The sequence below is a fragment of the Phalacrocorax aristotelis genome, chromosome 5 (assembly GCF_949628215.1).
Source record: "Phalacrocorax aristotelis chromosome 5, bGulAri2.1, whole genome shotgun sequence".
Lineage (NCBI taxonomy): Eukaryota > Metazoa > Chordata > Aves > Suliformes > Phalacrocoracidae > Phalacrocorax > Phalacrocorax aristotelis.
Window position 1 is genome coordinate 21404079 of NC_134280.1, and position 22799 is coordinate 21426877.

The 22799-nt window shown below is 40.0% G+C and overlaps 1 protein-coding gene across 4 annotated transcripts in view; it reads left to right on the forward strand.

Moving 5' to 3' along the window:
• CSRNP3 (cysteine and serine rich nuclear protein 3) overlaps window positions 1–22799 on the forward strand; it is a 113311-nt gene that overhangs the window by 56728 nt on the left and 33784 nt on the right. For 3 of the 4 annotated variants that reach the window (XM_075093344.1, XM_075093345.1, XM_075093346.1), the window contains one exon: window positions 21109–21279. In XM_075093344.1, the coding sequence (XP_074949445.1) occupies window positions 21109–21279 (171 nt within the window). Of the gene's footprint in view, window positions 1–18123; window positions 18288–21108; window positions 21280–22799 lie in introns of those variants that run through there. The other variant, XM_075093347.1, reaches the window with a different exon arrangement.

The following is a 22799-nucleotide window of genomic DNA, read 5'->3' on the forward strand; positions in this document are numbered from 1 at the left end:
TGATGAAAATCTCTTTATATATGCTATGAAATTTTAGGATGCTAAAGTATGTGACAGGATTTTTCATTTAATTTATTTAACACTGATTTCAGGGGAAGTAAAATCATTACTGTGTTCTTAGGGTATGAGGAGGGGAATCTCCTGCAAAATACTTTGTTTTCTTAATATAGTCTGCTGTCGTGGAACATATGGTGGAAAAATGTGTTGTGCTCTGCTGGTAGGGAAGACTCAACATAAGCAATAAAAGTCCCAATGCTGTGCTGATGTTATCAGTGATGATGGTACCCAAGCAAAGAAGTAAATAAAAATTATTTTCAGGCTCTGCTGGGATACACATAAGGGAAAGAAATCAATGCTGGCCAAATGGAAATGGACAGAATTATTAAAGGGGAACCAGTTTCTAGGCTTTAAAGGTTTCTTGAAACAGTGAAAAGTTACCAATCAACCCAGAATTCAGTGTCCTATTACGCTTTAAATGACAAATCTAAGGTGGTATGTGCAGTCTACAAAGGTGGGAATAAGTGTTGCAGTGCATTCACTTCATGTGGAATGAGATCCTAAAATGATGTTTAGCAATTCAAGGCAGACATTTTAGAATTTAGATATCTTCTTGTCTATAAGAATAAAATTCCACTATGTATTTTATTCTAAGTATTGCACTGAAAATGTCTTGCGTTTTAAGTTGGGATGCTTCATAAACTACTAATTGCTATATAATATAAAACATTGTTTATGTTGCTGCTTAGATCTGTCTATGTGTCTATTATATTTTTATGTCTGTGTCTGCTTAAATTAAAATACTTCTGCTTGTGTTAGACAGGAACAAATTCAATAATTTTAATAATGAAAGATTCGTCTTCTAGTGGAAGATAAAAACTAAGCAGCTTGTTTGCTCCACTGTGGAAAGCATGAAAGTGGGGAATGTGGCAACGCTGGTTACGGTGGTGCTTTAAGAAGTTTTGTTGACAACAAGTCCGGTAAGGAAAGATTCCTTACTGCTATCTGCTTCCTCCTGACAGGATTTTACTCCTGTTTCAACTGCATTGACTCAGTAAACTTCTTTTTGGTTTACTGTGGTACAAGGGGGACTAGGAGAACCAAATTGTTGGAGAAAAAGAAAATACTAGCTATCATGCTTGCTTCAAATACCTCTTTATTTATTTTTTAGCTTTTTGCTGATCAACAGTCAAGTGAAATTTGTAAGTTGGAAAATGGTACTATGAGAAAAGGTGTGCTTAGTAATGAAGCAAGACTAAAGGGATGGAGTAGGGAGTATGTCAGTTAATTAAAACCAGAAAAGCACCTTTGTTTCTTCTGTTTGTCTTGCAGTTTTTAACTGCACCAAGCATAGGTCTGTGTAGTTCCGAATTACTCCCCGGCATGGATCATGTTGCTATGTCTGAGCTGTCATGGAAACTGGCTGGAGCAAAGCTGGCTTATGAAGCACATACAAGACAGCACAGGCAATCTTTCTTCTTCAAGTATCTGCCGCTTTCTAGGTCATTTTTTTTTTCCTTTTTTAACAAGTTAACAAGCAGTTTGCTCTTTAAAATAGAACTTATTTTGTTTTATTGGAGAAACTCTGTTTTGCTGGATCTTGCATGCGGCCAGTGATGGCTGTATGAAGCATTACAACAACACAAAATAAATTACTTTCATTATTCACATCGTCTAACGCAACAACAGTCAAGAGATTCTTTTGCTGCTTGCTATACACCTCTTAGTACATTAATTTGCGTGCCCAAGTTAGTATGTTCTGTGGTTTTGGTAGTTGACCAGCAGTTTTGAGAAAGGCTGTGAAAAGAGAAAGAAACCCTGTGTGTTTACTAAAGGGGAGTATTTTTGTTTGCATGTAGTAACTCTTCTAATGCATTGTACTATTCAGTGGTATTTTCTGAAAGGAAATGCACTTTCCTCTGAGATACCACCCTGGAGAGAAGGTTTGTTTTATCTTAGAAAAATGCAGGTATTGTAAGATATAGAAAGAATGTATTATTTAAAAATGAGGTTGTTTTCAAGAGCTGTTGTGCTACAAATCATGAGGAAGTGGTGTGCGGTTGTATGCCTCCTAGTATGTGTAAAGAGAAGTCCCTATTACTCTGTGGGTGCTTTGTACCACCTGATTTAGGAAGTTGCTCCTCGTCAAGGAGCTACTTTTTAAAGAGTCAGACAGAAAGGAAACTATACATGGCAGATGTGCCAGAAGTTAGGAGGGAAGGGTGCCACTGACAGCCTTATATTGACATGGTAGGCGTCACTGTATGAAGTTTGGAGATGAGATTGCTATGGTACCAGAAATCAGAAGAGCTTCTCACAGGCCTGCCCTTCAGTTATAAGCTGCTTTCTCTGTCCATCTGTTGAGCTGAGGATGTCTTCTTACCTTTCAAATAGATTTTGTTTGTTTTCCTGCATTTCACAGACTAGACTCTTATTTCAAAATATGGTTGTACTTCTTTGTTAAAAATGTCATTTAGGAATGAGTAAGCCTTTCATATTTGTGTAATTCAGGAACCCAAAGTATGTTATTCTTTCTGGCAGGCTACTGAAATCCATCAAGCCCCAGTATTTGGAACTAAGTAGTTAATGTGGCACTACTTCATGGTAGTTTAGCTGTGGCTGTGATGTATCCAGAGAAAGCAAGACATTTCGGGCCAGAATGAGGAAATATTTGATTAAAGTATATTTGGTCTGGAAAGAAATATGTGGGATTAATACTTAAGATTTCCTACCCCAGTGTTACTGACAGTAACTTCAGATTGAGAGCTTTAATTAATATGACACCCTTTTCTCTCATAGATATGAATTCTTGATTCTGTAGAACAACTCCTGTAATGGTAGAGTTCCATGGAAAGTTTGCAGCTATGGCTCATCCTGAGCTTAAATTAGAGGAGTTAAAATGAGCAAGGCTTTTAGATGTTACCAAAGGAGTGTTCATAGTCCATCTACTTCCAAACCCGAAAGCCAATGCTGAGGCATTTGGAGTTGCTGCTGCTGCAGCTCACAAAACGCAAACCATGACATGCAAACCATGCCGTTTCTTAAGAGCTGGAGTAGAGCATGTGTGGTGCGCTGAACGTGTTTCATAAATCCTGGACTTGAGATCTGTTTTGGTGCTAGACTGCAAAAGAGAGTTTCAGCAGTTTCTTTTTCTCGGCCAGTGTGGAAGTTGTTACATTTCTGGTGTATTTGGAGAAACAGGAGCTCTTGCATTTTATTGCAAGGTACAGGATTCAGCCCTTCAGAATAACGAGGCATTGGGTGCAAGTTCTTCCCTTTTGTTCCATGAAATCCAACGGTGCTGTCCCAATAATTCATATCTGATTCATTCAATTGTGATAGAGGATACTGAACAGCAGATTAAGCTCAATACCCACCAAAATAACTTCATTGTATAAGGTGGGAATGATTTGAAGTTCAAATCATAGGCTTAGTCTGTTTTGTGACATACGGCTGGTTTTGGGTTGTTCTGGATTTTTTTGGGGGCATTTGTTTTTGTTTTGGGTTTTTTGTTTGTTTTTAATTCTGTGGAGGATTTGTATTTCAGTGCATATAACCCGTGTAAAAGTACTCAAGTTTAAATGCATATAGGGTAGAATAGACCAGGCTTTACATAATTATTCCTTACTCATGATGGAGATGATTCAGAGTCTGAATTTCCTTAGCAGTGCCCTTTTGCCGTAGCTTCTGTGGAATGGGAAAACACAAGAATGTTCCTGTGAATTGCTGTTCCTACAAAGCAGATGTGGGATCTGACAGTTTACCCTGATTTACAGTTTGTTCTTGATTCTGTTTTCATTTGGATTCACAAGGAACCTTGTGAAGAGAGAGCACTTGTTTACATCGACTCCCGTGGGAGACTTTGTGTGGAAGAGACTACTAAGCTTTTGTTTCAGAGAGGTGAATTTGGATTCTCCTGAAGAAGTCCTGTCTGTTACAGGAGGGGGTACCAGAAAATATTGTCTCATTTGGAGCTCTTCCTACTATGGAGTGACAAGGGAGGTCTGGGTTCTGGCTACTGTGAAACTCTTAAGTGGTCTTTAACTTGCTTCATGGTGGTAAAAAGACGCTTCCTCAGTAGTATGTTTGGGCAGAAATTCAACAAAATGGCTCTGACACAGACTTCCTTCTATTTAACCTGTAAGAAGAGAGTATGGGGTGGAATATTTTATTTAGCTGCCTAAAAATGCCAAGTCTGAATTAGGAAATCCCAAATTCCACTGTGGAGGATTGAGGCTTCCCTCCTCCCAGCCTTGAAGAACTGATTAACTGAGGCTGCCTTTTGTACAGCATGAAGACTGCTTGCTGCTATTGTCTCCTGCAGAAGCAGCACTTTCCTGCTAACTGGTTTAACTGTATCGTGTCCTTGAACATGTTTTCCTCTAACGTCCTTTCAGGATTTGAGAAGTGGTCCATAGTGTATATAACAACATCCAGAAAATGTGACGATAATACTCTCTTCCTGCTCAGTTTTTGTTCTTTCCATCTGTCAAACATTTGGTTTTTCTTTTTTTCCTTTAGTGCTACTGCAGCAAAAATGCCTGCCTTTTGTTTATGTCTTCCTACACTAGCGTTGTGACATCATCAATGATATCGCCAGGGGAAAAAAATATGCATAGCTGTAGCTAAACCAGCTGTTCGTTAGCAAACCATCTAGTCTGCTTTCGTTTCTTCTCATTAATGTATACACGGTAGCGTTTCTTGCTTAAGAGATGTAGAAGGTTCTCAGCCACGAACCATCTGCTCAGCCCATGTCTTTGGGTAGATAAAAATGGTGGCACTTCAAAATACACTCATTCTTGATAAAGGAATTTTTTATTAAACAAAATGAACATGAGTCTAGAAGATATTAATCACTGGATTTAGTGGTGTGTAATTCTGAATCCTTTACTACCTGTGTTTTATAATTCAGTGTAATCATAGAGACTGCATATCAACTGTTAGAAAACCTTAATAATATACGATGAGCAAGATGCCGAGAACAATAAAGAAATGGGGAGTTTTGTCATGGATTTGCATGATGACACAGTAAAGCGCGTGAATCTCTGTTCGTCACGCTTGTCCCTTCTTCCATGCAAATCAGTGGCAAAACTTCCACAGGACCAGAATAATGCCAACAATGAGCAACAAGCTGTCATTTATTCTAATGAGGGAGATCTTAAATAGAATAAGTAGGTATTTCATTTGTGGAATGTTAATGAGAAAACAGTTTCTTTTTGCCACTTACATTTTCAAAATGCTATGAATTATTCTGTAGATAATTGACTAGTTCATAGAATAGCTGCATCTTTGCAATGTTAATATTATGGTTAATTATGTGTTCAGTAACAGTTTTCAGGGTAGGGAACAGATATTAATTTATTGTCACTAGCTGTATGTTAAGAGTTTTAAATCAGAATGTTCTGGGAATTAATTCTGCAGTAGGAGGTAACTACCTCAAAATATTCCAAAATGGATCCCTGATACTGATAAGTAACAAAAATCATAAAATATTTATCTTTTTATGTAAGTACCTTTGTAATTTTCAGTGTTGATATTCACTTATTTGAGTATAAAATACTTAGGTAAATATTAAGTTTTCAACCAATATAAAATATTATTTAAATTTACAATTATGTGTTTTTAAAAACCCCATCAAAACCCAAACCAACCAAATGCTTCTCCTCCCTCCCCCCAAAAAAAACCCAAAACCCCCCAAACAAACCCTACAACCCCCAAACTGAGTACCACCAGCAGCTATCATCAAGAATAGATTAGGCTTCATTGTACTACATAGTTTGTTATTTGGATTTGAGGCTAATCCTTGCTCAAATGGCCAATTCTTATTCACCTGGGAAGTCTCACTGAAACCAGCAAAACTAATTTTATGACCAAAGATTACAGGATAATGCCCTTGACTGATGCAAATTTAAATCAAGGGGCTGCTATTTAGGAACAATTTTTCATTCAGAAGCTTGTCCTCTCAGTAAAGGATAAACACTGGCAGATTAAGTGTTGGCAAAATATTACCTCTTCAGAATATTAATTTCCGTGTGCGCTGTATGTGTAGCGATGCAGACAATGCACAGTTTTTGCCAGTCCCGCAAGGAAAAAATACTTTTAACAACTCTCTTGAATTTCTACTTGAACCTGTACAATGGGAGTAATAATAGTAATAATAATTAAAAGAAAAAGTTGAGGGTATTTCCATAACAACTGCTGTCTTAATGAGGTAAAGAGCTCTAGAATTTGTTATTCCTTCCTCATAGTAGACCTCAGCTGATAAAAATATCCATAGCCGGTGAAATCAGTGGCATGCCTGGCTTTCTCAGACAAAACTCCCATGTGATCACACAGGCAGCCTCAGTGAGCCTGAAGCTGCTCAGCAAGCAGTAGGTAATGAGTCTTTGTGCAGAGCGAAGCTCTTGTGGCTGAACAATAAAGCATATGGTACCAGCAATAAAACACAGGGCTGGGAAACTTAAGAAGATTCTGCTGCAACTAGGAAGACAGTGAATATGTCAAACGTTATAAAATGATGATCAGTCTGGTTTGGTTCCTAATTAATAAAAACAGTGCATGGATTGGAAAAACAACAATTTGAACAGGTCAGTTGTTTTATAGATTCTTCACGCACTTCAGTATTTTAAATATAAGCTGGGTTTTTACTATTTCCTTATTATTAGTGGAGCCAGGGTGTTTTGTGTTTTGTAAGATGGGATTGGAAGGATGCACATCAGTGCGATACCAGGCTGAATAAATTGTGTAAGTTCTGTGATCAGATTCATTGTAAAAATGTTTTTGCTATTTTTCCTATGCAATTCAGACTTCAGTTGTGCATGAAAAACTGGACAGCAAGAAAAAATAGATTTATGCTAGATGGATCATTTACCAATATCATAAAATATTTAGTAACAACAATCTATTATTCTGCTATGTATTCGAGACTAATTTGTTCTCAGTAGGAAATCTGTAGTGTCTGTGTTTGCTTGAAAAGACTATAACATTGGAGCATTTCAAACTGTGCACTTGCATTTGTGGTTTTTTTCCTCCACATTTTTCTTGGATAATCTTGAGAGTGGTGTTTTGTGTTATTTTCAATGCAATTGTATACACACAGGAATGATACATTCTAACCTTCTGCATTTATTTCACTCTAATATTAATGCAGAATATGTTGTTATTTTTCAAGCAAGTATTCATTTCCTATAGTAGTTCTTAGTTAAGTATTATATGATGCTTTGTTTTTGGAAAACTGGCCCCAAAGATTTGAGCGGCCTGTGTTTGCCTGGCGCAGGAGAGATGTTTAATTCCTCTGTCATGTCACATCCCATAGAAATTAACCGTGTAAAAGTTTTTATCCATAAATCTCTTTATGGTAGTGTTTTTCTTTCCTCTCCAGCGCTCAGATGTCATGAACTAGATGTGTCAGTAATGCCTCAAAGAAATAGATCTGTTGATTTTTGGAGAATACTCCAGCAGAAAGGAGGTTGAGCCCTTGAAAAGCGGTCGGGGAGATAAACAGAAAATAAAACGGAGGATGTCACGTTCATGTGAACTTGCGATTGCAACCGAGGCATATTCTTGATCGATCCCCCTTTGCACAGTTGGAGCGCAGTTATTTTGCCCCTGTGCGCCCAGGGGCCGTGCCTGCCGGAGCCGCCGCCGGCCCCAGCGCCCGGCGGTGCGTGGGGGGCTGGGTGCGGCGCTCCCCGCGCGTGGGGCCGGCTGGGGGGCGGGCGCGGGACTGTGGCCGTGTCGTCCTGCCGCTTTGCCATTGTGTCTGCGCGTGATGCTAATTTACGTGGGTGAGTGGAAACAAGCTGTGCATAAATTAGACCTGGCGCTTTCCCCCCAACTCCCTGCCTTCTTTAATTGAAGGAAAAATAAAAAAAAAAGAAAAAAAACGGGCGGGGGGGGGAGGAAAAGGAAGCTCGGGCTGCGGCTGCAGCGCCGGGGGGTGGGGGGGGGGAAATGCGGGTCTCCTTGGAAACGGCCGCGGCGGGCTGGCTATCGCCGAGTTCGGGCGGTGGGCGGCGGTAACAGCGGTCGCTGCCGCCGGGCACGGGGGTGGGGGTGGGGGTGGGAGGGGAGCGCGCGCGCCTGCCCTTGCGGGCCGTCGTTTCGGCGGGTTGTGCCCGGCATGCCCTGCGGTGGGGGCGGGCCCATGTAAATGAGGGGGCGGGACGGGCGCTGTGGCGGTGCCCGGCGCTGTCTGCAGGTACCGGTGGGGAGCGGCGGCGCTCGGGCCGCGCCCGCGGAGTTGCGCCTGCTGCGGCGGCGACCCTCGGCTGAGGCGGTGACGGGTGCGGAGCGCCGCGGCTCGGGCCGCGCGGGGCAGCGGTACGGTGCGGGGCAGGGGCTCCCCTGGCGGACATCCGCGCTGGCTCCGCCGTGGCGGGGGTGCTCAGCCCGCGCTTCCGCAGCCAGGAGTTTGGTGTCGCTTCAAGTGCGAAATTTTCCAGTTACAAACGTTACTAAAAACCAAGTGAGGGTGCTTCGCAGTCACCGTAGTAAAGCATTTCTCCTGTAAAAAGTAATGCTATAGAAAAAAACCATAGTTTAGCATCTCTCTGAAAACAGGATTGTTTTGCGGTTCGGGCAACAGATTTGAAAGGATGTGTTAGAGTACCTGTTTCGTCATACTTCTTATATGCAACTAGCAGTTTGTGCGACGGACAGCACTGGTAAAATTGTAGTAATGCCTGGAGGATTTACCATCACATTGGATGAAATAAACCGAACGTGTTGCTTCACTAATTTAAACGGAGAAGATAAAGCAGCATAGAGTCATGCAATTATATAATTACCTTATTTGTCTAAAATGTGTACAGCAGACTTTAGGTTTATGAGGCAGTTAGGTACTTAGAGTAAGTAGGTACTCAAATAAATTTAATAGTGTGCACTAAAATAACAACAGGAACAGCCTTATGGAGCGGCATTCTCACTGTTGTAATGAATCGCAACTTTGAAATACACCTGCCTTTTCCATATATGCACACAGGAAACAAAAAAGCAAACATTTTTCCTGTGGATCAGACACTTTATGTTCTGAAGCACTCCCAGTATAAAGTTAATCAAAGAACTTTAAAGAGAAAATCCAAAGAATTTCTGAAGCAAACAGGTGTTCTGTGTTGCTGCCAAGTTGTGGTAATTCTGAAATATGCTTTTTTCCCTATCTAAACTCTGTTGAAAGTATGGTTTGTATAATCATCTTGTGCTGCAATTTGAATGCTGGATGTTGAGCTCCTTTAAGCATCGTAAATAGAACCAAACCTTTCTGCATGCATCAGACATTTTGGACACAGAGACATAATTCTGATCATCTGTATTACTGAAGCTCATTCAGTGTTAATTCTCCTAGTCTTAATTTACTTCTAGATCCAAGGAGCCCGAGTCTGATACTCGGTAATGTTTTGGTTTGAGCATGCACAATGTTTATTGTGTATCTTAGATATTTGGTCTCATTTACCAGAAAGAGGAGTTTACTTTTATTGAAAAATTTATTGATTTGGACAGATGCAATAGTTAAATAATAAAGTTTAAGTTTAATATTAATTGAAGACATATATGTCGAGGTTTAGGGTACATAATGGTAAATGTTTGGAAAATTGTTCCAAAGCTTAAATGTTTTCCACAGAACAGCAACAGATGATTCTGTCATCTGAAACTTTTACTTGCTCTTAAAAGGTACTTCTAGTAACCGAACCTTGAAATTTAGGGTTCTTTTTCCTCCCTGAACAAGCAGGTGGAAGATGATGCTGAAGCAAGGCAGGTATAGTCTATTGCAAGATTGATAATGCTGTCTGAAAAATATATTTACACGTAGTGTAAGTATGTGTCTTTGTCCTTGTTCTGAGCTGGCTACAATGCTGAGAAAAGCTGGATTATAAACATGCCACTCCCTTAGAAAAGCATCACCAAACACCATCACATCTTTAAATCTTGATGCTATTTCAAGCCCTATCGGTGAGTTTTGATCACTATTGCTTCATTGCTCTTTTGTAGGTTTTTTTTGACCCTGAAAAAGGGATTGAGTATAGGTAAAAGACAGCTATCACTCATCTACAAATGCACACAAGCCAAAAATATTTACTGCATTAAAACAGCTCTGGGATAAATAGCACGGCTTTAATTTCTCCACTTCTCCACAAGTATGGATACAGTATTCTAGTGAAACCTGTGATAAACGGGAGTTGTGAATAATTGCTAACAAAAAAAAAATCTAGAAAATTGCGGGCTTTTTCTCTTTCAGATTTACATATAATTCTCTCCAACATCTCCCCTTTCTCTAGTCTTATCCCCCACCCTGCAGAAAACTTGGCATTTCTAGGACTTCTGCTTCAGTTCTCCATCGCTTCACGTCTTTTTTCTCCGCACAATGAAACAGGGAAAATGGGAAAAAGAACATAAATGTGTGTCACCATAAAAATCTGGTGGAAAATCTGCTTAATATGTAAGTTGTCTAAAAGTGAAGTTAGGGGTAAAAGGAGGAGGGGCTGCTTGAGTTTTTCAGGTTTTTGTATGTTTAAATGCAAAAATAGAAGCAAGGCTATGTCAAAATGCGTTGGACAACTTGCACTTAGGCTTTCTGATGAAAAGGTAGATGGCTTTTGGTTACTACTTCATAAATAATTTCATGAAATATTTAACTTGATGGCCTGATTCAGTTTGGGGCTGATTAGTATCCTGCTCTTTCATAACAAATAGGGATTTGCATATTTGTTTTATTGTCTAGTGTGAAGTAGGAAATATGGGCTATATTGTATGGAGCCTGACCCTCATCAGTCTTTCTAAGGGATGTGGGCGGGAACTAGAACATCATTTACTGATTGTAGCTTCACCATCCCGTGTAGTGCTTGGATTTTGATGCGGAAATGCAATCAAGTGATAGCGTTATGTAGGGTAAGGCTGCAGAGTAAATAAGTCTCTGCGGTAATTGTAGCTTTCATTAGCATGCTGCCCCTTCGAGGGTAGTGAGAGGAATTTGAGGTCATGTTACATTTCATTTCATACTGGTACATCATTTCTGTGTGTGCCTATAAATAAGTCATGTTTTCTATCCGTGCTGCAAATCAGGATAAATCGGTCTGCGTTGAGCTCGATGCTGCTGCAGCTGTTCTGGTGTCAGTGGCTCAGCTAGCTGGTCCAGAGCTGGCCCCGGGGATCTGCGGCACCCTGCAACAGAAGTGCTGCCTGCTGAAAGCAGCAACCGCTGTGGCACGAGCACCGAGGTGTGGAAGGAAAGACCGACAGACCAGCACCTGGGCTTATGTTTCCCTGCTGGGGGTCACAGCTTGGGGAGGAGGGCTGCTTTTTCAAACCCGTCTCCCTGGGCTGCCTGTGAGTGGGGGCCAGGGCTCCTCCGATACCCATGGGCATCTCCCACCTGAGGAGCAGCTGGCTGGTACTTCTGGAAGGGTGAAATAGGCTGGTATTGCGGTGACTTCAGGAGGAGGTTGGAGTTTTTTGAATAGGGATCTGAATTGGATAATGAACTTCTCAGTGATTTAAAATCTGTTCTTTATTACAGTTGAACAGGCTCCTTTTAATGTAGCATGAATATGTTATAAAAGCAAGCAGGATTGCAGATGTTTTCAGTTGCACTTCCTAAGCGATAGTAATCTCTGGTAAATGCTATTCGTGTGAGAGTGAAAGGGTAAACAAAAAATCTTGAGAGCCACAAAATTTATTTATTCATTGTTTTTAGCGTGGATAACAAATGACAGCACTGCTTACTCCCAACGTGAGCTGTGACAGCTGAGCAGGCTAGTCTCAAGCAAACATTTTTTCTTCAAGTATTTTATTATTGGGGGGGAAGCCCCATGACTCTTGGGGGATTTAGAGTGCTTGCAGAGCTGCCATTGTTTTGCTCTCTTGTAGTACCAGAGTCTATACTGAACCATTCAGTTTCAGGGTAGCTCAAGGTTTAGCTTTGTAGCTTTCAATTAAGTTGCTCAATTGTTTACCATAATGCCCTCCTCACCCGCTCTTATTTCTAAACAAACATCTTTTAACAATACAATGGAAAAGTGAAAATTGCAGAGTATTAACCTTTTCAGCTCCCCTGGAAAAGATAGAACAATTACAGATTTGGTAAAGCAAAATATCATAAAATATGTCAGATAAAAAAAAATACCGTGGATTGAAAGAGGAAGCCACGTACCTTCACAGCAATGCTTTTCAGGAGAGCGTAGGGCAGATAATTAATTTTGTCCCAGCAGAGTTATCTGACTGAATTGTCGTTGAATGGTCATAAGGTGCTTACAAGTCAGGTAATGCTATGGGAATGGGCTAGCCGCTTAGTTTCGATTCATCACTGTCTTGGTGACAAGAGTGCCTTGGGAATTGGATGAGTACATGCTTGTTACTAGATCTGCAGCTCTTTTGTCAGCCTTCTGCAAGAGTTTTCAGCTTTGAATTATAAAGTGAACTCAAAGGGATTTTTAGACACGGTTATTGTGATGCCAAGTCAGTACAGCCATAAACTCCAAATTTTCTAAAGAAGATATTAAAGTATTACAAAAAAGAGGATCAATGTTCAATTTTAACACAATCAGGATCTAATTTTAGGTCAGTCTTACTGTGGTCTGTAGCTTTACGCATTCATGTTGTGATGACACCATATACCCTTCCCTTGTGTGCCTTTGTGTCGAGTATACAAAGGTGCACGTGCAGAGGTGGGGACCTATGTGTAATTTTTGCTGGCTGAAAGTATGAAGTTACTGTTGGAAAGATTGGCTGTAATAGAATACGTGCTTTAAAAATCCTACCATTTTGAGGTGGTTAGTTATTGAAATGACTGAGAAGATTACTGGCTTACAGAGAAATGTTTTCATTTATTGATTACACATATTTTGTCTCTCCATAAAAGTCAACCATCTCATTCTGTGATGCTATGGTCACTAAATTTGGGAATTTTAAATCTGATCTTTTTAACTGATTTCTTAAGGAAATTAGGTTTATGCAGTTATGCTTTCTCAATGCCTGTCGTATAATCTGATGTCTACCATGTTTTCCTTATTAGTTTTTTTAACCTGTTCCCTCATTTCAGCTGAGCTTGAAAGAGAAGTAATAGATCTTCTTCAAGTATTGTGCAAATGGGTGGTGAGATAGAAAAGAGAGAGACTGTTTGTTCACACCAGTGAAAGAAAACTTGCACTATGACTAAATCCCTGATTATCAAAGTAACCACATCGAGCAATACATTAAACACTGCAACACTGGGGAAGACCATCAGTGAACTAAACTCCCTACTGTGCCCCAGGTAATCCCATCCAGATGATGCAAATCTATAAAAAATCAAGTTCCGTTCATTTCTCAGAAAATTCTGTTTTTAGACTTGAAATTAAATTCTGCTTATATTTTCTAGCTGGTAACTAAGTAGCTTATTTATACCATGCCGTATTCTTAGAAGAGAAGGTGAATTGTCAGCACTCTACATGTGTGTCAGTGGCAGGAGGAATCTTATCAGTTGTTGTATTGTATAAATTCACTATTTCCTGCATTCAGTAATTTGTTGTGCATCATATGGGTTTTTTTGGGTGAATTTCTCCCATCAGTGTTTATTGTTGAAACATTATTGTTGCTAAAAATCTTCAGGGTTTTTAAAATAAGCATATTGTTTTTTTCAGTTGAACAGATACACCATGTATGGTGAAAAGTCAAAAAGCAAATAATAGAAGCAAATATTAATTTTACATTTTTTATTTTTAAGTGTCACTTTTTGTGGGCCTGAATGCCTACTTAGGACTGTCATGGGTGCACATTAAATCCACAGATTGTAACGTTATGTGTTGGTTGTGTATTGTCCTTGATTGAGATAGAAGGCTTGAATTATTATAGCCATAAAGCTATTTTTGAAGATTATAGTTTCAAAACGTTACAGCCTTCCGGTAGATATTAATAATTTATATTTTTCAGTACAAATAGTTTTATTGGATCTATTCTCCAGGGAGAAAGATGCACTTAAACATCTTTTTACTAATTTTGGCTTCACCCGAGGCTAAGCCTTGAAGGAAGTCATGATTCTACTCTCATGCTGTGGAGCTATATTCATTCCATTGGTGGCAATTGAATGTTGGCTCCTGCTTGCCAAAACTGTTTTTGTTTATAGTGGCCTATTTCATACGCTCTTCCTCAAATACTTCTCCTAAAGAAAGTAACAGGTTTTCTGGTATTTTTGAGCTGCTCTTTAGTTTCTACCATTTTCTTTGAGCTTCCTGGTAGAAAAAAGCCACAGAGTAACCTCCTCAAGAAGTGTTTTGGGTTACCAGAGATGCCAGTCTATCACCAAGTTGCTACTAATTGCTGTGCCAAATATTTACTTGGTGTCTTAAAAACGTGTACAGCCCTGTGAGGGTATTAAAGACTTGGGTTAATGATGTTCTTTCTAATTTTAACATTTATTACAAACATAAAAACAAGATGTTATGGGAGATTTTTTATGGTTTTGGTGTTTAAAAAAAGAAAAGAAAAAGGAAAAAATACAAAGCCCATCAACCTAAAATCTTATGATTGGTTGCTTGTAAGTTGTTGGATGCAAAGAACCAAGCTCACACTGTAAGTTTTAAATGGCTTGTTACTGAAGTTGTCAGAGCATGATCCAACGGTTGTAGTATCAGAGGCACCGCACCAGTTTCTGTCTTCTCCCTCACTGAAAACCTGGACGCTCCTGGAGCTCCCAGGTCTGTGTCAGTGCTTGCATAGGCATAGGAGAAGGTATTCCTGCAGATGTGCCTTTTCTTGGGTGGATGTGACAAGGCAAAGGCATTGGGTTGGACAAAATCATCTGCCAAGCTGGAATTTGAATGCTGAATTAAGGAGAGGAAAGTTGAAACAGTCTCCATTAGGGAACGTGCTGAGCATGCCTATTGTATAATGCTGCAGCAATACTAAAACGCAAATGGCTGCTGGCTGTGCACAGGCAGTTCTTTAATAACTTTGGATTTGGTGCATAATAAGCTAAGACTATTTTTTCATGCTATCCATGCAATGATTTCTTATTAACAATATTTAAGGCATAGTAAACATGTATACATAACTAAATTTTACCAGTGTGTGACAAAAGAAAACCTGCTAGCAGAGCAACAAAATTTGCAGAGCTAAGCTATGAACAATTGGCAAGTAGCATAATTTTTGCAATCATACGACCCTTTACTGCGTCGTTATTATGATATCCAAAGCAATGTATATTTACACTTTAGAGATGCCTGTTGAAGCTAAGAATACCTTTCACAACGGTACTGCAAATGGTCTAACTGTATTAAGGCAGTATCCTGCTGCACAAATTAGCTCTGCTGAGAAGCTGGGTATATTAGTACAACTGATCTGTTTCTGCTGATTGTGCTGGCTTGTTCAAAGTGAGCTGAGCTAATGCAAATCCTTAGCTCTATGTTCAGATACATAGCATAGATGAATACCTACTGCATGATAACACTCAACTTCAAAGACACACATATTGTTTTGTATCTTCTTATCTTCTCCTTTATAACTGGCCTCCAGTGATCATGACAGTGCATGGCTTTGTGATTGCATTTATATTTCTCTTAAACAGTGAAGGAAACTTGAAACTTACTGTTTTTGGATCAGAGTCCAACTTCTGTAGAAAAGGAGGTTTTTTTTAAAACCTTTTACTTAAGCCTTCAATCCCTTCTCATCTTGTTTTCTCTCTCCAATTTTACCTCTTTCATTGTGCTGTCATTCAGTCCTTATAGTCATTCTCAAAAACTGACTAGTTTAAGCAATTTTTCACGTGTTTAGGCACACCTTTGATGTTTGAGAGGTGCCTCCACTAAAAATTTCCAGGCTTTTCCTTAAAGTTCCTGGGAGTGAGAGTGCTTTTCAACCACTGTGGTTGCAAGTGTTTTTAAAATTAAAATTATTTTTTAACACAGATAAAGCATTTTGTCTCTTTCACTTTTAAAATATTTTTACCAAGTTTAAACATACAGGAAGGTATGTATGAAACTTGCAAAGGAGATGAGAGAAAATGGGAAAAAAGTGCGAGAATAAGAGCAATCTCTTCATGTTCCCCTTTCCAGAAGAACATATTTAGAGGTCAGAATAGCCAGCATAATTGATTCCTGCCAGAGGCAGTATGAATTTATATCTTTGCCCTTGACTTGACTTTTAGCCTATATTATTTAGCCATGTAAATTGTAGTAGCCACTTCTTTTGACCACCCCCTTGGCAGTCTCATTGTTGACACTTACACTTCACTTCCTCCGCATTTGAAGTCATGATGGCTGGGAAATATTTTCCAAAGACAGCATGTAGGCTACGACTAAATACTCTGTCATTCTAATTTCTAGTGTTAATGCTTTCTCAATTAAAGCAAGCATTGTGTAGTGTAAGATATATTTCCTCATAGGGAAGTTCTGACTAAATATTTAAATTGTGATCTTGACATTACATTAGCTGTGATATGCAAACTTAATGTTTTAAAGATGTAATTAAGGGTGTTAAGAGAGCTGAGTTGATTTTAAGCTGGCCAGAGATAAATTAAAGGAAACAAATTGCCTTTTATTGAAGGGGAGAGGGATCAATGTTCAGAAAAAGAGTTTTGAAAATAAACAGGCCAAGCTATCATTCCCCTAGAGATCATATTACTTAATACATCTGCTTTGTTTTTCAAACAGAGGTCCAGTAACATAGTGTGGGGAGGAGCATGTGTTCCCTAGCAGTGTCGAGATGGCTGTAAAATGCCCTGTCTTTCCAACAACTCTTAGCAGAAATACCTTTTTTTTTTTTTTTTTTTTTTTTAAAATCTAGTAAGGATAGGCTGTGGTCATTGAGGACCACAGGTCTTTTTAGTTCTGAGTAAAGTTTCAGGGTTAGTCCCTGAAAGGAACTAACTAAAAAATAAGAAGAAAGGCAATTAGATGTTAGATGCTTGAGCATTAAATGTTTTAATCCCCAACATCCAGGTGGTTACCGTTCAGCATGGAACCACAGCTCAGCTGTTTGCTGTCGAAGCTCCCCATGCTCCACAGTCACAGTCCAGTGCCTGCTCCTGAAGGCAGGCACATAAACCTTCCCTTTCAGAACAGAGCATAGGTCACTCTTCCTCTTAAAACATCTTTCCTGTAAAGATGTGCTGCTGCGTGGGTTTCCTGCAATTTACACCGTAGTTTAACAGCTAAGGAACTCATCAGGGTGCTGGAGAGCTGAATCTGTTGTTCAGTAATTGCTGCCTCTAAGCTATAGCTTAGCAGAGAGCACCCTAGTCCTTTGTTTAGGTGGAGACCTTTTCACTGGATGGAAAATAATGCCAAGATTCATAGTCCAAAGAGAGTGTGCACAGGTGCCGAGTGCTATACTGTATTAACCAGCCTTCGGGTACACAAATAGTCACTCATGGGTTTGGGCCTGGCCCGTCCTTTCTGTCCCTTTTCCCTCTCAACATGCTCTGCATTCATACTGTGTTTTCATTTTGTTCTTAGGCACCTTGCTTGGAAGAACACCAAGTTTCAGGCACCCAGGGAGACCTGAAGTTGTTCAGGCATCTCAAATCTCTGTAACTTCTGGGTATGTGCAGAAGGGGCCTTTGTGCTAGGGCAACTTCGAAGTGAGAAGGCGAGACCCTGAAAAAGCTCACATGCCTTTGAAGAAGGCAGCTTGGTGGCAGATGGGCAGAGCCTTCTAGGAAAGGGGCTTTGATTTGGGGACAGGTCAAAGACAAGGGCATTGGAGTAATTTAAAAGTTACTGCTTTCTCAATCGAAAGCAGCTGTTTCTCAGTCAGCAGACAGTAATCAACCATTTGTATGCTCCTGTGCCCTTGCAGGGGGCAGACGGAGCAGGTGTAATTGCTACTGGTGGTGGCTGGACTGTGTTGCGTGGCAACATGTACCTGTTGAGACTGCAGATCACACCCCCTGCTTTTGTTTTCTGGCCCTAGGGAATCTGGCACCAGTTCCCAGAGCAGACTCAAGATGGCTGTATCAGGGACCAGTGCTCCCTGTACGTTACTCTCAAGAGTTGGATACCTCCTGATGGGGATCCACGTTTTGTTCTGGGAATTATTAACTCGGAATTGTGAAGAATCTGTTTGTATAGTAACTGAGTGCACAAGCGTTTTCAGACCTGCCCAGTTTTTTTGTTCACTTTCTCTTCCTTGTTCTGGCTGATGAACACTTTAGTTACCACATTAAAAGCAGAATAGTGTCAGCAAGAGGCTACGCTGCTTTGGGGACTTCCCCACAGGCAGGCTGTTAAGGGTCGCACAGGGGTGAGGTTGAGAACGTAGGCAGTAACATGCCCGGTGCTTTCCGGCAACTGCAGCGGTCGGACGGTCTCCTCAGCTTTGGGGTAGGTAACTCGATGCTGCAGTTCCATTTGTGTCTCCCATTGCTGTTCCTTCCCTCACACTCCCTCAAGTATAAAGGCATTTCCTAATTCCATACAGGGTCAGCAGATGCACTGTATCTCCCTTGTAATATAATCACTGTTGGCAATTGAAACGGAAATATCACTATAAAACAGCAAGAGGACCTCAGTGACTTCTCTTTATCTATTTCCACTTTGTGGGGAGTACCTGTATGTGTGGAGTTCTATCTAGTACACCATGCTGCTAGGCAGTGGCATGCTTCTGCTGCAGTTTATTGTCCAAAACATTGTAAAGACCGAAACTGCTGTGATTTTGAAGGATCTGTGGCTATGGTTTCAGGAGATGTGTTTTGTTGTGGCTTTTTTCCCCCAATAAACTAATAAACTAATATGAAACTTGTTGCCTCAGGAGAGCTAGTCAAATGAATTTATAAGAGGCTGTGCACTGTCGTATAGCAACATTTCAGCCTTATGCTTAGGGGAAATTGACTGCAAGGGTGAGGAAGCAGAGCCATGTATCTGCAGTGGTTGTGGCTGGATTTCTCATCCCATTGCTTTCCGCTGAAGCGTTAAATACTGACTGCTGCTGGAGAGAGGATATTAAACTTGGTGCAATCACGTATGTGCTTCTCAGAGCTTTTGCTTCCTAAGAGGTGAATGAACTCCCTTATTACGAAAGTTGTGTTCTAGTCCATGTGATTAAATATTATAAAAATGTTGTATAATGTATCACAATTTCCAGTTTTGACTTATAAAGGCAAGTTTAAACCTGCCCATAAGTCCCTCCTGCTGTGCTTAGGAGCTGGCAGGCAATGTAAAATGCTTTGTCAGCAAAGAAAAACAAGTAATTAGAACTTTCTGTTGCACTGGGATGAAACCATGGTATTCTTGCCACTTCAGTCCCATGATTTCCTATAGGCACACTTAAGTGTTTTTGCTAAATTATGCTTTTGAATTAGTTCTAGGGACTCTGTAACCTGGTGAGCCCATCAAGTTTTTTAAAATTTTTTTTTTGTAGCTCTCAACTTCATATACTCATTCTTATCCTGTTCTAGTTTCATATGAGGCCGAAAGTTGGTTGCAAAGCTTTTCACACTGTCACTTTTTTTTTTTTTTTTTCCTCTGGAAGGAAGCTGGTGTTGGGGTGTGAAGGGAGCTATAAGATATATAGGAGCCATTGAAACTACTTGGTACTAGATCAAGTGTGAGCAAAGATACCAGAGGAGCTACTGAAGTGTTGTGCTTGCAGGATCAGAACATAGCAGCTACATCACTGAGACTACCTGTATATTAATTAAAAAGATAAAAAAGATGCACGCTAAGGACAGCATCCTCTGGCTTCTGCTGCCAAGTGGCAGGGTACGGTTCTTGTCCACAGTGGCTAAACTGTCAGCCTTCTGCCAAAACCCAGGTGCCCTCGTCCAGCCTTTCTGCTGGGAATGGTTCTGGCACCTGCTTCATCCTATGTTATCCAGGGGAGTGCGAGGTGGCCTGGGCCAAAACTCTGAAATGTGCTAATTGTTAAACAGTATGGCCAGTACTGGAGTCTCTGCCTTAACCTTGTCGTACTTACTAGTAGTCATTTAGCCCAGCATATGTTAGCTTCCTGACAGTTTTACTTGTTTTCAAACATATAACCGTAGAAATGTTGGTTGGAAGGGGGCTCCGGAGGTTGTCTAGTCCAACTTCCTGGATGGAGCAGAATGCAGCTGGCTCAGAATTAATGAGTCCTAAGGGTAGCTGCAGGGATTTAAAAAGTTCTGTTTCAGTGAGGAATGCAATTTTTCTTTTCCTTGCTTTCAGTGAGATTTGGCAGGACCCTGTGCTAAGTCCATAGCACTAGGTTGTGTGTCCTACTCGGTGAGTCTAGCATATCATCAATCCTAGACAAACTTTCTGCCTGGGTAAGTACGAGCACTGCTTGCCTCTGCAGTGCTGTAGGCGGCATGGTGGCAGCTGCGCGTCCTCTGAACAAGCTCCAGCTGTCCTTGATCTCTCCTCAGTTAGTTATGGGTAGACTTTCTCCTTAATTATGTGCAGTTCATGTTATATTCTACCTCTGCTGCTAAATTTCTGCTTGATACTTTGCTTTATAATCTTCTACTCAACCTCAGGAGTGTATTGGGCATCTCATTTCTTAATGCGGGAAGGAGAGAGTTTGGGAGGCAATTGGTGTCTCTGACTGGAGTGGGGAATTTCTGAATTGCAGGCATTTATTGAGCACTAAATTGGTATATGGTCTTTGTGACTTCATTGTCTTTTATCTGTCCGTAATATTGGAATTATCAGATGGATTTCTTCTAGGGGTGATGTGAACACTGATTCAATTGTGTATATTTGGCAACGGGAACTGTAGCATTCAACATTATTTCTTCTTATTTAATTAGATCCCTGATTGTGAACATTTCTTCCACCCGTGGCAGCCAAGGGAGGGACCAAGTGAGGGTGTTTGAAAAGAAACTCCAATTTTTTCCTGTTGGAAATTCAACAGCATAACCTAGACATCAGGGATGCTGTTGACATCAAAAGGGGAAAAGTACCCTGAAAGCAATCTGTTACACATTATTCTAGCAAAAATAACCATTTCCATACATGTCAAGATAGAGTATGACCTCTGTTTTTTTTTCTTTCCAATGGCTTCATTGTCTCCTAATTAATTATATCTAATTTCTTACTAAATGTTTATTCAAGACCAGAAGTGGCAACATATTGGTACTTCTAGGTAAAAATTACTTTGGAGATTATGACTGCATATCCTGCAGCTGGATGTTTCAGTGCCTCATTGCTTCTGTTCCTGTTACAGGTGCATGTGACAGCATTGCAGCGATGAGTGGAATTTTAAAGAGGAAGTTTGAAGAAGTTGATGGCTCCTCACCTTGTTCCTCTGTGCGAGAATCAGACGATGACATTTCTAGCAGTGAAAGTGCTGACAGTGGTGATAGTGTCAATCCATCCACTTCTAATCATTTTACCCGTAAGTACTGAAGTTATGTATCTAAAGAATTCTTCCTGTTCCTCAAAATAAAATTTATGGTTAGATAAACATGATGATTTTAAATTGAACAGATGATAAAGTGGACTCTGTGGTGTTCAGTTTGTGGCTTGCTCAGAATGACTTAGCAAACTTGCACTGTTTTGCCTTCTTGTTAGCTACATAAAACTATATGTCACTGTAAAAATTTGAAGTCAGTTGGAAGCCCCTACCTATTAGCTATCTGAATTATGTAGCTGTTTGTAGTTAACATTGGGAATTGTTTTTAAGATATTTCAAACAGGTACTGTAGGGAAGGTTCTGTATTTTCCCCAGATAAGTGTAGTGCAGCTGTCAGCTGTCAGCAGTATTGTATTGGTGAGAGTTCTTCTCCAAAGAAAACAATAAGCTTTCTATTATTTGGAATTGAGGAACATTGTATATGGGACACATTATTGCAATAGTTTCTATTTTTCATGGTAGGGGAGGTTGTCTCTGTACTAGGCAACGGTTTTGTGTACAGATAAGAATTTCATTTTAAATTAGCAAAACTATGTGTGCAGTGTATATATCTAGGAAGAATGAATTTACAGTTTATATTTGTAGTTAATTATATTTGTTTGAGGTGGCTATACTGTTTTAGTAGTGATCTGCATGTGTTAAAAAGCAGGGGTTTGCCTCCTTCAACTCTGCATATATATCTCCCCACTGGAGTTAGTAGCTATAAAGCTGTTTTATTAAGACCATGGGCCAAGGACTAGGTGAGTCTCCTCGTCACTGCCCATACACAATGTGATCCTTGTATCTATATGGTCTAGACTGTGCCTAGAAATCATGTTTGTAGCATGTGATATGAATGTTTATATAACTGATTCGTCTATCAAATGCTGCTGTGCAGTTTAAGCTATGGTTTGGATGTGAGGGTCCAAATCATCTTTGCTCTAGTATGGAATACTCCTGTGCAAAGGGTTACACAGGCACAACTTTTCAAATCTGTTAATATGTAATAATCTTGATGTGGTGTATTATATCTAAGATGCAGTATTAGTAGGGGACCTATTTTATTAAAATGCCGCAAAGGAGTAGGTGACCCAGTAAATCTCTTTGGTAATATTAAGAAATAGCTTGGTGACAATATTATTCTGGTCTTTTAACTTTTGCATCTGTTTAAGGACTTAGATGATTATTCATCATAGACTGAAAGCAGTCCTTTTACATCAGTCATTGCCACCTGCATAGAAGACAGCAATTTTATTGTGAATACACAGATAATACAAAGAAGGCTCGTAATTCAGGGTTGAAACTCGGAAGTTGCAATACATGCGTGTAACAATAAGCTTTGATTGTAGTTGACACAATAAATAATTCAGGTTTTGAATAAAATCTTGAATAAAATCACCAACAATGCAGAAAAGGCAGAGGTCCTCAACACCTCCTTCACCTCTGTCTTTACCAACACTGTTGGGTCCCAGGCTTTGGGAACAGAATTGCCGATTGATCCAAACACCAACCCACCATCAGTG